At 41.2% G+C, this 16,060-nt stretch overlaps 1 protein-coding gene across 1 annotated transcript in view; it reads left to right on the top strand.

The window, feature by feature from the left end:
* LOC146687176 (neuropilin-1a-like) overlaps window positions 1-16,060 on the top strand; it is a 94,960-nt gene that overhangs the window by 63,580 nt on the left and 15,320 nt on the right. The window contains exons 7-11 of the mRNA XM_085439131.1: window positions 1,637-1,792; window positions 2,836-2,980; window positions 7,491-7,666; window positions 8,182-8,337; window positions 12,025-12,169. Coding sequence (XP_085295257.1) covers window positions 1,637-1,792; window positions 2,836-2,980; window positions 7,491-7,666; window positions 8,182-8,337; window positions 12,025-12,169 — 778 coding nt within the window. The remainder of the gene's footprint in view (window positions 1-1,636; window positions 1,793-2,835; window positions 2,981-7,490; window positions 7,667-8,181; window positions 8,338-12,024; window positions 12,170-16,060) is intronic.

A 16,060-nucleotide genomic window follows, 5' to 3' on the forward strand; every position in this document is an offset into this window, starting at 1 on the left:
TATTCATTACTTATAACACTTGCCAGCATTTTACTCATAGAAACAAGTGGCAGCTTAATGTTTCTGTAAACTCTTTCTCATTAGGTTATGTGTCTGAGTTTACAAATGGGGTGGCATATCTCTCCAGCATCCTCCTCTGATTTTTCACCGTCTAGTTAATGATGAATCACAGTGTTATTAATGAGGTCTGAGTCCTTGTTTCCCATATGCCTCAAGTAAAACAGAGCAAGACACTGTAGCCTATCCAGTCAGTGCTGCTTTCATATTATGTCCTTATTGTATATTTTCTACAAGATACAAGAACTAACCTGCAGAATTCTGTCACGGCGGGGTGCGCCGATGTGTGCGGAAACAGGACCCAAAAGCAGATGATGACGAGGAATAGTAATGATTAACAGAAAAGTGAACCTTTATTGCGATGACGGCAGGAAATGAACCAAGAGACCAAAGCAAACAGGCAAAACACTAAGAAACAAAACACTGAACTGACAAAACACGAAGAAACAAAACACTAAAGGTACTAAGACCAAAAACTATAACTATGACCGAGGTGGAAAATAAACAGGCTAAGACTATGACCATGATTCTGGTGAGAATAAACAGACGAACTGACAATGGCATGAAGAAAACAGAAGGCTTAAATACACACATGAGGTGATCAGGGGAAGTGGAGACACATGAGGAAACAGCTGACTGACATGAATCTAATGACAGGACCAGGAGGAGTGAAACTAAATACAATGACCAAAGAACACATGACACTGTCAGAATAAAACAGGAAACACTAAAACTAGACATGACAACACAAACTTAACATACAAAATACGTGATGAATAATGCAAGAACTCAAACATAGAAAACCCAGGAACAATAACTGCCTAACCTAAAGGCAAATAGGAAATAACACAAAACTAACAACATATCAAAAAATACAAAGAAAACTCAGAGTGCCGGGTCAGAGACCCAGCCTGTGACAAATTCTGCAAAAACAAGTTGCTTTATTTCACTACAGGCACATTTTGACACTTTAAGTTGTTCCCAAAGAAACACAATCTTATGCTTGAGTGCACTGGGGTTAAATCGGGCCTCAAAACTCAGAACTTTTGAATCTACAGGCTTTCATTTCCTTGCTTAAGTGCTCTTTGACAGTAATTGTTGTTCAGTGGAAAAGCATCTGCTGTTGGATTTTCTGTCACAAATCCACTCTTTTAATCGCCGCTCCTAAAATATTTTTGTCTCTGATGTCCCCCACGGCTTTCACCCACACACTTTTTACTTTTACTCTTCTAACAGTTTGTACAATACTTCTAAAACGATTTCATTTTTAGCTAATTTTGATTTTTACCCATTTCAACAACCTTAATGCATTTACATTTCCACTGTTTATGTACTGTATTCACATGTTTTTTTCACCTTTACTGATTGCTTTTTATTACTGTTTATCCATCACATAAGTAACAGTTTAAAATTTTTAGGCAAATCTTCTTCAAACCCAACTCTTAATGGTCTCATATTTCTCATTGTCAGCCACAGATTATACATAAAGACAGTCTGGGGTTTCGGCATGTTGGAATGTTGTAATTTCCACTTGGTTACAGTTGTAGAATTCAGTCGTTGGACTTTGTTGTCTCTACAGGTGGACTTGGGGTTCCTACGATTCGTCAAAGCCATCGGGACGCAGGGTGCCATCTCAAAAGAAACCAAGAAGCACTACTACGTTCGCACATACAAAGTGGACCTGAGCTCCAACGGAGAGGACTGGGTCGCCGTGAAGGACGGCTCAAAGCAGAAGGTAATGATGAGTCACTTATTCTCTTACAATGATCATCTACCTAATGCTGACAAGTAATGAAGGACCCTGCATTCTAATCAATGAGGTAAATGGCTGAATCAATGTTTTCCAAGGCTACAGCAGCTGGCTGCATGCCTAAACTAAAGTGTGCACTGAAGGTCTGCTTTGCATCCCACTTCTTTTAACACGTTTAGAATTCATTTATTCTGGCACTGGAAGTTGTTGGTGCAGAAATAAACTTCTAGGGACTGAATTTAGGCAACATACTGACAAACACTGCGTAACACGAAGCTTCAAAAGAAAGTCTCGTCTACTCTACGCTAAATCTGCATCACGCTGAACATTCGTGGTTTATTGTTTCAGGTGTTATTTGTTGTTTTTCCCAAATTCTAATTACTGTGATAGTACAGTATCATCCAAAGTCATGCAAAAACACACTGAAAGCTCAGTTCTTAAAGGTCTGCATAACCACAAGGCCGCAGCTCAGGCAGTTGTACCAGTAGTATCAATACAGTTTGCTGTAGTCATGTGCAACGAATAAATAATTTTCAATAAGGCAGCTGTGGTGTTACTGTAGTAGCAGCTGTATTATTGGGAAGAACACTCATTTCTATTGTCGATCGTGGAGATGCTAGCAGCCAGAGCAGAAGCTTTATTTGCACTTTTGGTGGGAGTAGCAAACACTTACAGTGTTACAGTGCATAGCTGTACTGATTAGCAGCGACTGTGATGAATAGCAGTAAACATTCCTGCCAGCGCTGCTGTTTTGCCCAGGTTTTCTCCTTCTATTTAAAGACCATCCCCTGCGCCCTCACGCTTTAATCTTTCTCCCGGCAAAATCACCTAATTTAGGAGTAACTGTGATGCATGCATACATAACATTTGTGCATTTCTTTAACGTTACCTGAGTTCCAAAGTCATGTATGGAAGCCAGTCTGGAAACAGTCCACACAGTTTTAAACCCATCAGTCACTGCGGCGGCCCGACTGAAGTGGGTAAATATGAGTAAAGTAACAGATGCTCTCCTGTGCCTGTATTTTTAGATCTTTCTGGGGAACGACAACCCCACAGATGAAGTTCACAGCCATCTTCCCAAACCCACTCTGGCTCGCTACATTCGTATCCGCCCTATGTCCTGGGAGCAAGGCATCTGTATGCGCTTCGAGATCTACGGCTGCAGAACATCAGGTACACAAACTCATACATACTGATGTGGGACCTCACTCCCAGCTTCAACTCCTGATGTATAGATTTATGTTCCACAGCTACTCCGCCGCATACCGTTAGTGCTGAAGTCCGTGTTTTTACATATTCCATTCATACATTTTCTTCTTAATTAACTTTCCCTGTCCCCTCGGGGATTAATGAAGTTTAATGTAATCATTTTTTCCCCCTTATCTAACATATACATATGCAGCGTATGCATCTGCTAATACTCACTGGATTGCTTTTTTCCCTATTTTCTAATATAGTAAGCCAAACAGACTGTATATACAGAAATTTCCAGCTCACTTTACCATCTCCATAATTTTTCTCCATGCTCAGTAATCTCTTGCAAATATTCTGCATTTTTCCCCAAACACAAAAAGAAAGATTTATCATTTATTAAATGTTTTACGAAATTTTAATTAAGAAAAATGTTCAGTTCTTTCCTGTTTTTATAGACCATTCGTGCTCTTCTCCAAACCTGAGCTGAAATTTTTAACATAGCCTCTCTTTAAAAGATGGATAGAGCCCCGCAGCCTTGTTTCAGAGCTAGAATGTGCTAGAAAATTAGTAAATTTTAAGCTTTTGAAAATCCACCAGGGTAAAGTTGTGATGAAGGTGGTGATTACAGGCTGTAATCATGAGTGTTTTCTGCTGTAAAGTTAGCGTTTTATGATGCGAGTCTTACTCATAGTCTAACTCGAGTGACCATTAGAGGAACTGCACTAATTGGCAAAAACAAAAAGCCACTGATCTCTTAAAGAAATGACTAACATTTCACCAGCTCGTCAGTTCTTTTTTCTTTTTCCTCACTTTTGTTCATCATGAATCAAACTAACATCTTTTCGCTTTGTGGATGAGAAACCCCCGCCGCTCTCTGTTGATTTAAAATAATCACTGCTTCCAAAGCGAGCGCAAACTCCCACAGAAGGATGCCGTTATTCATTAAAGTGGAGCAGAGGAAAATCATGGTGCCTCATTACTCATCCCCTAACATTACATAAACCTCAGTCCTTGAAGTGCTACAAACAACTCTCAGTAGGAGGGCCTCATGAATTGGATATCAGGCTCTTACTCATTGGAGAACTGGATATAGAGTGCCGGACAGGTGATTCGGGAGATATAGTGACGCAGTTTGGAGAGTATATATGTGTGCTGTATGCAGGTAATGCACTTGAAGCAGAGCCATCATTTACTTCAGAGCACAAAAGTTTTTATCTACATTTTCGCAATTTAAAGAAGTGATAAAAACATGAATGCACGTTATCGTTTGCTGTCCCTGGGAGGACATTTGGTTCTTATAAGCTCAGCAACATCAAAACGCACACTGGCAGCCCTGTAGGAGGTTTCCATAAAGGAGTCTGAATAGCTTTATACTTTCACACTGTGCAAGAATTTACATCCCCAAGAGCTGTTGTTGTTGTTAAACGGCAGATACAACTGTGGGAGCATTTGTCAAATGCAAATATCATGACTGTTTGGGCCCGGATATTAGCTCTAGCTTGTTGTGGATAATGGATTTAACTTAGCCTTGCAATGACTAGACCATGCTGTGCAAGTATTATTAAGAGTTCACATTCCAGGCAAGCTTATCCAGTCATTATCCCAGAATATTTTCCAATACTTAAACACTGTAATGAAAATGGAAGCGTTCGAAAAAGCAGCCTGGCCCGGTTGTTGAACAGATTGTACTGTATCCTCAAGGTCGCAGGTTTTTCACACACGTCGATGAGTCTGTCAGCATCATGATGCCCGTGAGGCGAGACTTTAAACCTCCAACATGTTGCTAAGATTCTGCTGCGAGCCGCCTCTTGACCTCTGATGATGTGAGGCAGATTTGTAGTTGTAAACTTTTCTCTCCTTCTTCATTTGAATCAGAGATCCGTCCGGTTTTGCTTAATGAGGCACATTTGTCATTTTGGTTTATATAAATCATTTTTAAAACTCAACTTGACTTCACTGCAATAGGAGTGAAACTTTCCAAGCCTTCTATGTGCTGAAAGAAAGCTTTGTTTAGACCAACTCTGCATGAATAATGCAGCCTCTTCATTTATTTCGGTGGAGTGTTCAGTGGAGGCTCGGTATCATCTGGCAAAGTGCTGTCAAGTGTATAATGCAACTAAATTAACTTTTACCCTGAATGCAGAATTTCTCCTATCCCCTTTCATGCTCATCAAGAGAAAATAAAATCATTTCCACTGTGACAACTTCCCCCTCCTCGTCCTAATGTATTAACTTTGCAGTGTTTTGGTGTCTGGTAACTCTTCATACTTGAGGATCTGTTAAATCCCGAATCATTTTTCATCATCTAGCTGGTACTTGAGACTATGTTGCAGAGCAGGGCGATATGACCAAAAATATTTATCACAATATATATTTGAAAATTTGCGATAACGATATAACTGACGATATAATTGACACTAGACAAAATACTTTACAACTCCACAACTTTATTAATGCAAAAAAACCCAAAACATCAATGTGTTTTCACTTAAACAAGCAGCTGTTTTTTGTGTGCATTAAAGTTATATAAAAATGTATCAGTGCAAATGCAAATTCCTTGCTGACAGTTTAACCAAAAGGCATTTCCGGTGGAAATTGGCCGACATATCCTCAGCATAATCATGTATAATATCCACAAAACTTAAAAAGAGGTTATACACACACAATACGGTAATATTATGTTGAAGCACAGTACGTATCACTCCGCGAGGCTCCTGCCTACGGTAGCCGTAATGCACCGACAATCCATCAAGCGGTGCGGCTTCGTAGCTTAGCAAAGTCGTACTAAAAACATTTGACAGATTTTCGAGCGCCGTGTACATAAAATCATTTCCAGGTCAGTAAACACAACCAGAACTCATACATAACGCACACGGGATTATAAGGGGCACTGTCGATTTTCAGAAAAATCAAAGGATTGATTTTAAGTGTGTCGTATTTTCCAAACAACACGGTATTAACGACGGCCCGCTAGCATGCTCTACCAAAAATAGTGCTTTGTTGTGTATCTGAATCTGAGGGACGAAAGCTAAACCAGTTCCACACCACTGAAGTTGCAGCATTTTTACAAACCAGTTCTGGTTCATCCGTTTCGTTCAGCTATTATCTTTTGTCATTCTCCATCACCGCCATGGTTTTTCTGCTTTTTATGAAAACAAAGGCACTGCGCATGCGCGTTTTGCCCATATTCTATCGCGATATTTCATTTTCTTATCGTTGCCCGACATTATACCAGTATTACCGTGAAAGGTACGATATGGCCCAGCCCTACTATGCGGCAACACGATGAATGCTTTGGATCTAACAGTCACAAAGAAGGAGGCATATTCCTCTTTTTTCACTTTAATGTTGGCCTGAACATAGAGGGCACAGACGTGTTCATACCTAACAACCTTTGTCTTATAGGTGTTGGAGTATATCCAGCCATGATAGTAACATCAGTAATGGCAGGAGAAATATAAAAAGAACACAGCTGAGACACAGACGTTTGGATGTTTGGGTTCTTATCCATCACAATCATGTTGCTATCAGGGAGCTTTCTAATCTGCCCGTTTTCATTCTGTTTAATGTCAGTGACCATAAACTTACAGTCGCAGTCAAAAAGAATTAACAAGGAGTCCTGAAAAAGATGTTGTGGCAGCTCCAATCACCCTGATCTCAATATTATGGAGTCAGCGTGAGACTGAAATCCCGCTGGTGCCTCAATCCACAGAAGACGCTCGGAAAAACATACCCGCAAAGTCAAATCTGTGCTTGCGTACAAGAAGGAGAATAGTTGCTGATAGTCAAGCCCCTCAGAATCAGAGAGGCTCGACTCGGGAGGCAGACACCCTCTTTAAGATTCAACTCACAGCTTTCCTTTTTGATAAAGTTTTTAGTTCGAGCTCGATCAGGTGACCCTGAATATCCACTGCTAAAGGCTCAGGCTCCTGGAGGACTTTCAAGCGATGCACTGAGCACTTATTTTCCACTCACGTCTTTTCACTCCCCACCTGTTTATACACCACTGCTGCATTTTTGTCTTATCTCTCCAGCCGCCTCTATTTCGTCTTGTTTCTCCATCATCTCTGCTGGAGATTTCTTCCTATTAAAATTGAGTTTTTTCTTCCCAACATCACAAAGTCCTTGCTGATAGGTTTTCTCACAAACACCTTACTGTCCCTTGTGGCGACTGTTGTTGTGATTTGGTGCTATGCAAAAAGGATACTGAATCCCTGCTTCGTCTACAGAGCAGCAGCGTACACACACTAAAAGTTTAGTAATTCCTCGTTTATTCAAACAAACCCATGCTGGGGATTAAAGATGACTCTTTGATATTTTTACCAAAGCGTTTAAACACTGCTCCAGCACCCAGAGGGCCTCAACTAAAACCGCTGACTTAAGCAGTGACAAGATAATGATGGCCGTGGCATTTCTTATCGTACTTTACGCCTTTCAAAAGTTTCCTACCCACTGTTCACTGTCTGCTCATCGTTTTCCTGCTGTACAGACTACCCGTGTGCAGGGATGTTGGGGATGGTGTCTGGCCAGATCTCAGATGCTCAGATCAGTGCCTCGTCCTACGCTGACCGGGGCTGGGTGGCCGAGAACGCGCGTTTATTGACGGGAAGGTCGGGCTGGACCGGACAGTCGACAAAGCAGCCTTTCAAGAATGAGTGGCTGCAGGTGGGTTCACAAACACAGCTGAGTTTAGAGATGAAACAGGCAGATCATGACCTCATGTGTGTTTTATTTGTTTACAGTGTTAGAAAGTTCAGTTATGCATCCAGCAGCCACAAGCACATCCTTAACTGCTGCACTGTTAACTGAAACAGTGCTTCCCAAAGTTTCTGGCTGGTGATGCTTTGATATGAAGACAGTGTCTGCTCACTCATATGGCCACGAGTGCTTTTATAAACAGTTTAAAATAGAGTATACAGTTTATTTTTCCTGTTCCCCACTCAGATGGGAAGCATCAGGCAAGAAAAATATCTACATTTTGACTAGCAAATATCTAAATAGTCTTAAGATTTCTCAAATTATCCTGATTCCCACCTGCAGAGACCCCAGTCCCCAGAGTGGAAACCACTTGTCCGCACCAATCCAAGCCAGTTCTTTTTAAATGAAACCACAGTTTGTCTTTGTCATTTTTATAATCTATCACAGATCATAGGTGTAGACAGTATTTTGCTCCTTCACAGGTGGATCTGGGCCAGGACAAGACAGTGACCGGTGTGGTGATCCAAGGAGGAAAACACCGTGACAGGAACGTCTTCATGAAGAAGTTTAAGGTGGGCCACAGCCTGGACGGAGAGGAGTGGACCATGGTGAAGGAGGAGAACACCACCAGGGTCAAGGTTGGCTCACTTACACATGTAACAGCAAAATGTCACTTTTTATTAGTCTGTGTTTGCGGTGCCTGGCAGCCAGAAGGTCAAGTTGTGTAACGTGAGTGCTGAAAACAACATCTATTTATCTGTTTGAGATGCAGATTAATTAGTTCGCACACAAAGACAGAGTAAAACAGAAAATGACCAAAGACATGACAGCCAACATAGAAATGAGGAAACACAGTCAGGAAATTGCCCGAGAGGCTAAAAATTAAACCTGCACATCACCAAAACAACAATTAAATCCAAACAGGGACAAAAATTCAAAAATATCAAAAGAACTGAGGCTCAGCATGACTGGAATAATTAAATCAAAACAGCGATCCGATTAAACGAGAATCCAAAACTCAAAAACAACACAGAACCATAAGACTGTGACTAAATGTGCTTAATATGACTTCAAATGAGCACATCTGAAAGGACCACGTGTGCACATCAGATGAAAGTGGTTTTACTTTTTCTTTTGGCTTCTATTCCTCTTCTTTCTTTATTCCTCCCCGTGTCTCATTCGGCAGCATTGTGAAGCAGGCGATGAATTACAAGGAAAGCAGATAAAAAAGTTGTTGACATGAAATAAACATCTTCTTACAGACGTCTTTAATTCCTGAAAGCCGTCAGACAGACGCTCTGCACGACACAGCGCCGCTCCTGGAATGAAATGTTAATCACCTAAATTATAGACGGCTTTTCATGTGAGCTCTGTTTGCTGGTCCGTGTTTGTTGGATGCTTTTGTCTGAAGAGCTCCACAAAACTTCCATCAGGAAATCTGTGTTTTTATGGAAGCGAATCATTTTAGTGTACTTTAAATAAACGCAGGCTAGAAGAAGAAAGAAGAACTGTGGGTAAAAAACTGAAGCAGCATTATTGGGGGGTGTGAAATCATCACAGCAGGATTCGGTGACACAAAAAAAGTGCAAGCTTTGTGCCGAGGTCCCTCGCTTCTCTCTGCACCAGAGCCTCTAAGACGCGTATTGATCAAACGTGTCGATACGTCTGTGTTACAAAAATATTAGTGGTCATACCTTACTGATTCCCTCATCGATTGGCTTTCTAGCACTTTCTTGGCTTAATGACACCACAAAACTGCTGCAACTAAATGAAGTTTTATTGCTCTAGAACAGAGTGCAGGGTGTAGTCCTGAACTGAAGCCGATAAAAACGTTAATATACAAGTAACTTTAAGTTGTTAAGTATATTTCACGTTGCTGGGATTTTTTCTTTTTGTCCTTTAGATGACAGAAAACATAACAAGTCACGATTTTGGTGTAATTTTCTGTCTCTGTAAACATAACTGTAATTCCAATCTGCAAAAAGGAAATGCATGTCGTTGCTCTCAAGACCCTTCTTCCCCTCCTCGGCTGGCCCTGCTGGTGCGACATCCTCCTCTATGTTTTCCAGATGGCAGGGCGGAGGGCGAAGCTGGCCATCAGACTCCTGCTGATTTACTGCAGACGGAGATCTAGATGCTCCCGTCAGCCTCTCCGCTCTGTTTCCTGTAGCTTTTTATAAAAAACGCTTCAAAAGACGAGGCAGGAAGGCTCAGTGGTACGTGTGTTTAAAGGTGCCTGGGCACAAGCACGTACTCTGTACGTACAGTGCATGTTCGTGCATAAAGATGAGCGTATATAGAGTTGTATAACATGTGCAGGTGGCTTATTCTGTCTAATCACAAACAGAAGTCCTGGAAGATGCACAACAAGAACAACAACAACACACAAGTAAGGGATGATTAGCTTTCAGGAACCACATTTGTAATGGATTTTAAGATTACAATTACAGTGGTAACAGTGTAACCTCCCAGCATGCAAATTCAAATCACTCATTTTATGAGTGTAAAAGTGCCACAGTGTTGTCTAAAGAAACTAAAAGGCTACTGTAATTTCCATTGTGGCACTATTCTTTAAAGAGGACCAGAAGCTAATTTCCAGATCCATTTTTTAATTCTTTACCAGAAAATCTTTCCATGATTCTCAATTTAAAATAATCCTTATTCTTCTTGAATTTCCCCTGCGTGCAGCCCCTTACTTTGTCCTTTTTTAAACTCCTCCTCCTTTCTTCTTCTTCTGCTGATTGACTGCCCCTCTGAAAGTTTGAACAGCATGTGGGCGGGGCTTCTGTGCCTGATATGACCATATAAGGATACCCTCTCTGACAGGAAATTTTTTTAAAACTAGCAGGTTCGTATACTCATCAGATATATGTTGGATTTTATGCGTACCTGCAGACAAACATAACATTTGTATTATGGAACGGCTGTGTGCAGGCAGGAAAAGGACCCACAGTGCAGACTACAGAGACAGACATGAACTCAAAAGGGTAACAAAACTGAGAATACAAAATAAGCTTACACAGCAAGATGAGGGTGGATCGCAACATGGACACAGAGAAACACAGGGCTTAAATACACGGAGGGAGCAATCAGGGAATGGCAAACAGGAGGGAAACACAGCTGGGGCAACTCAGGCCTAACGAGACAAAGGAAGCAAAACCAGACACATTAACATAAGACATGGACCTTCAAAGTAAAACAGGAAACATAACACAGAGACGCAGACTTGACACGGGGATACAGCAGACAGGGGAGACAGCAACTATGGATCACAGACAGAAAACCAGAACACTAAAACTCTAACAAAACCCACATAGAAAACCTAAACTAAGAATAAACCTATAACCCATAATATAATGAAATAAACAAAATCAAAGAACCAAAACCACAAAACACTGGGCCGATGACCCAGGAACTCTAACAATTTGTGCATTTGCACATGTAGACATTAAGAGCTGCAACAGTTTTGCCTTTAGTTTCTTATGAAAGGCCACTTTTAGTCAGCACATACCAGAACATGCTAAGGTGTTAGCAAAGATGGAACAGCTTTAGTGTAACAGTTATGTCCATACACAAACTTTTCATATTATAATTCCAGCTATACTGCCACTCTGCAGCCTGTAATAAATCAGGCACGAGGAAACCGCAGCGCTTCAGACATGCAGGCGTGCGTTTGGTGTTTGGTGTCCCGCCACTTGGTTCCCGGTGTGACTGTAACCATTTTCATCTGTGCTGCTTCCATGCTGAAAATATGAAAGGATGGCCTCTGGATCTGATTTCCTCCTTTCATTTTGTTTCAGCTCCTTGTCAAACAGAGTAATGCCTGATCAGAGACAGCACACGCTGTTTTTTTCTGTTATTCTTATCAAAGCCCCGAGGATGGGGCTTATCAGCAGTGAGTGCTGCAGAGTGTTCAGAATAGCTTGGTAGTATTAGTTATACTGGTACCTTCCTCTGTAAATGACAGAGCTTTCATACCAGTTTCATACGTTTACTTCTTTGATGCAATTTCATGCATCTCATATCAGAAAGATCCTTAGACTCTATACACTGGTGATAATTACAGGTAAAATTATGAACGACTTAACTATAAAGCTGCACAAGTTAGATCAGAAAGCATGCTTTCCAACTTTATGGTCATTTGATTCAGGGATACAAACATATATCCACCAAAAATCTATATCAGCTTATGTAGGGCTGCAGATCAGATGATGTTTACCGCTGTCAGTGGTCGATATTTATCAGCTGTATCGCATTCATTTCATAATCACATCCCTTGTTTATATGTAAAGGCCTAAATCTGTGCAATACCTTTATTTCTTCAGGTATTTTTGGGGAATCAGAACCATGACACCCCGGAGCTAAGATCCATAGGTCCACTTATTACCCGCTTGATCAGGATCTATCCGGAGAGAGCCACCAACGAGGGCGTGGGCCTCCGTTTAGAGCTGCTGGGCTGCGAACTGGAGGGTGAGTCCCTTTTACCACAAACAGATCTATCAGTCTGTCGTTCTGCAGTATGCCACAAAGATATAAAGAATGGCATTAAGCCTGTGATGTGGAGCAAGTTTGAACTGGATCAGATTACACTGGAAAACTTAACAGCATGTTGCAGTTTAATATCCTGATATTACACACTCCTGTGGTTTCTGCCTTTGGCAAGCTTGGTCTTGCTTGAAAGTGGCACTGAGCTTTCATAAACCATAGCAAATAGCATGCAGAAAAAAGAAGGTGAATTCCAGAAACTGCAAAGAAACTCGTTGCAGGAAGACGGAATTTACCGTTGGGGTTGTTGACAGAAGGAAACAAAAAACCCACAGTGAGGCACAATGGGACACACGCACAGTAAATGTTTTGTATCTGGGCTGAGTCTTAGATCTCAGTCATCACACTCACAAACATTCAGACTACATCTCTAGGCCGCATGTTTTATCTCATGTTTAAAACATCGTACTAACAAGAAAGCTCAAACTTTACGCCTCTGTTGTTGTGCATCGTTCTCTCACATTTTCTGTTATTCAGTTTACTTTAGGGTGTTAAATGAAATAAAGCAGGCAAACATAAAAACAGCAGGTATATTTAAAGTTTGCTTGGTTTTTTCCTCAAATGAAGTTCACCGTTAAAAACATTACTTGAATCCTTTTTTTTCTTCAGCCTCTTTAAGAGAGAGAGCAGGTGACGTGCTGCGGCAGTTCTAAATCTATTGATCTGCAGTTTTTGCTTCTTTTAAATCGCACATGACTCTTGAAAACCATTTGCCTTAGATTACATTACAGCAATCCATGTGAGTCAAAAGCTTTAAACACTTGATTTCAAGCATGATTTTGTCACCATAGACGGAAAAGGTTGAAAAAATTAAGCCAGTGTGAAAGTGCCTCAAACCTGCATTTTGCCTGACGGCCACCAGAGGGCATTACCTGTGGTTGGAAAAACACTTCAAGTCCGATAGAGGTGTATGAGAAAACAGCTTTCTGTCTGGACCTCTGTAAACACCTTCCTGATTAGTTTTTGGGCTTAGTTGCTCATTTTGGGTCATATTGACTGAAAAATAAAGTCTGTGTGGCAAATCTTGGCCATACTGTGTTTCAAAATTGAGGATTACCTGTGGTATGAAACCGCACGCTCATTGGCTAACAGATGGTAACAATGTAAAGATGTATATGGTTATTTTAGCGACAGATACCTCACTCAAACTGCTTGTCGAATCTTTTTGTTTGCGAGGGGCAGCCAATCAGAAGAAAGCTTCCTCAGAAAGAGGGAAAGGGAGCTAAAGCAGCTCGTTTCAGACTGAAGGCACGCACAAAAGCCCAGGATAAGATAAATAAGGATAATTTATAACAGTGACTCAGGCAAACGCTAATGAAATCTTTGAAAACGTTCGACATGCAAACAGTATTTGGCCTCAGTCAGCCGTTAAACAGTAAACTGCTTACACTTCACGCTGGTTGGTGTAATGAGAGGCAGAAAGAGAGTGTGAGCACATGAAAAGGCTGACGCATGCCGTGGCAGGGTACTATCTCTGCTGTTGCAGTGGTCAGAGCTTGACGGGTGTGTGGGAGAAAAAGGGAGAGGAAGAGAGGGAGGAAGGGTTTGACCTCTCACAGTAGGTGAGGAAGGAACAGATGAAGGGAGGAAGCAGGCTCTCTGATGGAGTATCTGGTTGCACTGTAGGGAGAATGATAAGAATCAGCAAAACCACGCAGGACTGCGCGTGAGAGCCCGAGAGAGGAGAAGACTGATTAAAGGACGGAGAAGACAAAGAGATGAGAGAAGTACGCGGGGCATCTTAGATCTGTCAACTCAATTAAATCAACCATGTTAAACTGAATTTTTGAAAACCTTAAAATCTCTCAACAGCTAATTGTTTTTTCTTTGTATTCACGTTCCCTTCAAAGAAAAATGTTTCCCAGTCGACAGGGAAGCAGCTCGGAGACAGCGACAGTACCTGCACACCTAATTGTGCAAACCATTAACTTTAATACTGCTCCTCAACTAAAATCCAGTAAAAGTAAGCAGCTCATATGCAAAACAAACATCCTACTCTTCCCTAGATGAAAACAGTAAACACACTTTCTTGTGCGGAGTCCAACCTACAGTAATATCCGCAGCTGACACATACTCTAGTGATATGCTTGTGAATGCAACAGTTTGTGACTCATGTTACAGATGGACTGTGACTCATTGTTTTTGACAAATGATCTACCATGTAGGTCTGTTTGCATGTGGGCATATGTGGGTCATATTAAAGGAAAAGCATTAATCCTTGACCCTTACAGCAAGGGGCTGAGTTCCTTCTGTTCCACTCTGGGGGCATTTTACTGGCATTGTTAGGGTGCACTTGTTTTTTTGGCCGGGAAAATCACAGCAAATCGGTTTGGGTTTCTTTTTTAAGTTGTTCTGAGTGGGAGTGGAAGATGGCAGTGCCCACCTTAATAAGAAATAAACCGTCACTGAGCAGTTTTGGGAGTGCAGCAGTGATGTAAATCATCTTCAATCTTTGGAGTCACCAGATCTTAACAAGTCTAAACACCTGAAGCCAGTGTGAAAGTGCCTCAAACCTGCATTTTGTCTGATGGCCATGAGAGGGCGATACCTGTGGTTGGAAAAGGACTTCCAGTCCTATTGAGGTGTATGAGAAAACAGCTTTCTGTCTGGACCTCTGTAAACACCTTCCTGATGAGTTTTAGGGGTTAGTTACTCAATTTGGGTTCATATTGACTGAAAAATCAAAAGTCTGTGTGGCAAGTCACACAAGCATGTCGATTATCAGGTTGGAGAGGTAGGATGGGTCGATGGACGGATTTCTTTTATCAATGAAAGACACAGTCTTGGTCACTCCTTAAAAGCAGAGGTCACTCAGTGAGAAAGGCAACAGTTTTGCAGCCAAAGTAAATTAAATTAGGACGCTCATCTGCCAAAATAACTGCTGCTGAAGCTCACATTTATGAACCAACCAATCGGAATACAGCGTGAAATGATGCGGATGAACTTGATGTACTTGTAGGAAAAAAAAAGCCAAACAAACTTGAACAGAGTAGATGCAAAACAGAATTTGTCTTGTTTCTGAGATGCTTCCTCCAGCTGTTATCGTGACTGCAACAACGAGAGCGTAGCAGGGAAACAAACATAGACTGCAGCATCACGAAACAGTCTGATGTCCTCCCCAAGTTCGAGTTCCACAAAATTGATTTCCACTTTTTCCTTTAATTTGTCACTCCTCCACTTATGTAGACTTTGCTGGGAGATAATCGCACAAAACAATCCACACATTTTTACATGTGTTTTTAAACAACACTGTGTACAGTATGTGGTGGATGATGGTGTGGCATTATTAAGTTAAACTGATACTTTAGTGTATTTTTAGTTAAAGGGGGGTCACTGCAATACACACTGCAGCAGGAGACATGACACAGACACTTTAATCCCACTGCTTGCAGCACGTGCACTTAATAAAATACATGCAAACCATGTGGATACATATAAAAACGTGGTACATAGACATTCACAGTCATATCCAATTATCCAAATCACAGCTTTCTTGTAGGAACAGAGAAGCTCGCTGAGGCAGTTTGGTGCTTCATAAATGTGCATAATGACCTCAAGTGGTCCTTAAAGGGCTAAACAAGCAAAATTTGTGCTATTAAATAAATAAAATGTGCTAAAGCTATTGTCGAAAGCTTTAGAAATGTACGGTGTCGGATATACCAAGCATCAACTAGCAGTTCATTTATAACTGAAAACAGGTTTTTGTTAATTAGACCGAGAGCCGCGCTTCATTAATGAGTCTCCCTCTCTTTTCACGAGAACATCAAGATGCCAACTCGAGCCCAGACAAACACAAGCGAAGAGAAACTAACAAGC

Source organism: Copadichromis virginalis, linkage group LG18 (assembly GCF_057382275.1).
Source record: "Copadichromis virginalis isolate Kocher_CV1m ecotype Utaka linkage group LG18, C_Virginalis_male_GT1.1, whole genome shotgun sequence".
In the NCBI taxonomy this organism is placed as follows: domain Eukaryota; kingdom Metazoa; phylum Chordata; class Actinopteri; order Cichliformes; family Cichlidae; genus Copadichromis; species Copadichromis virginalis.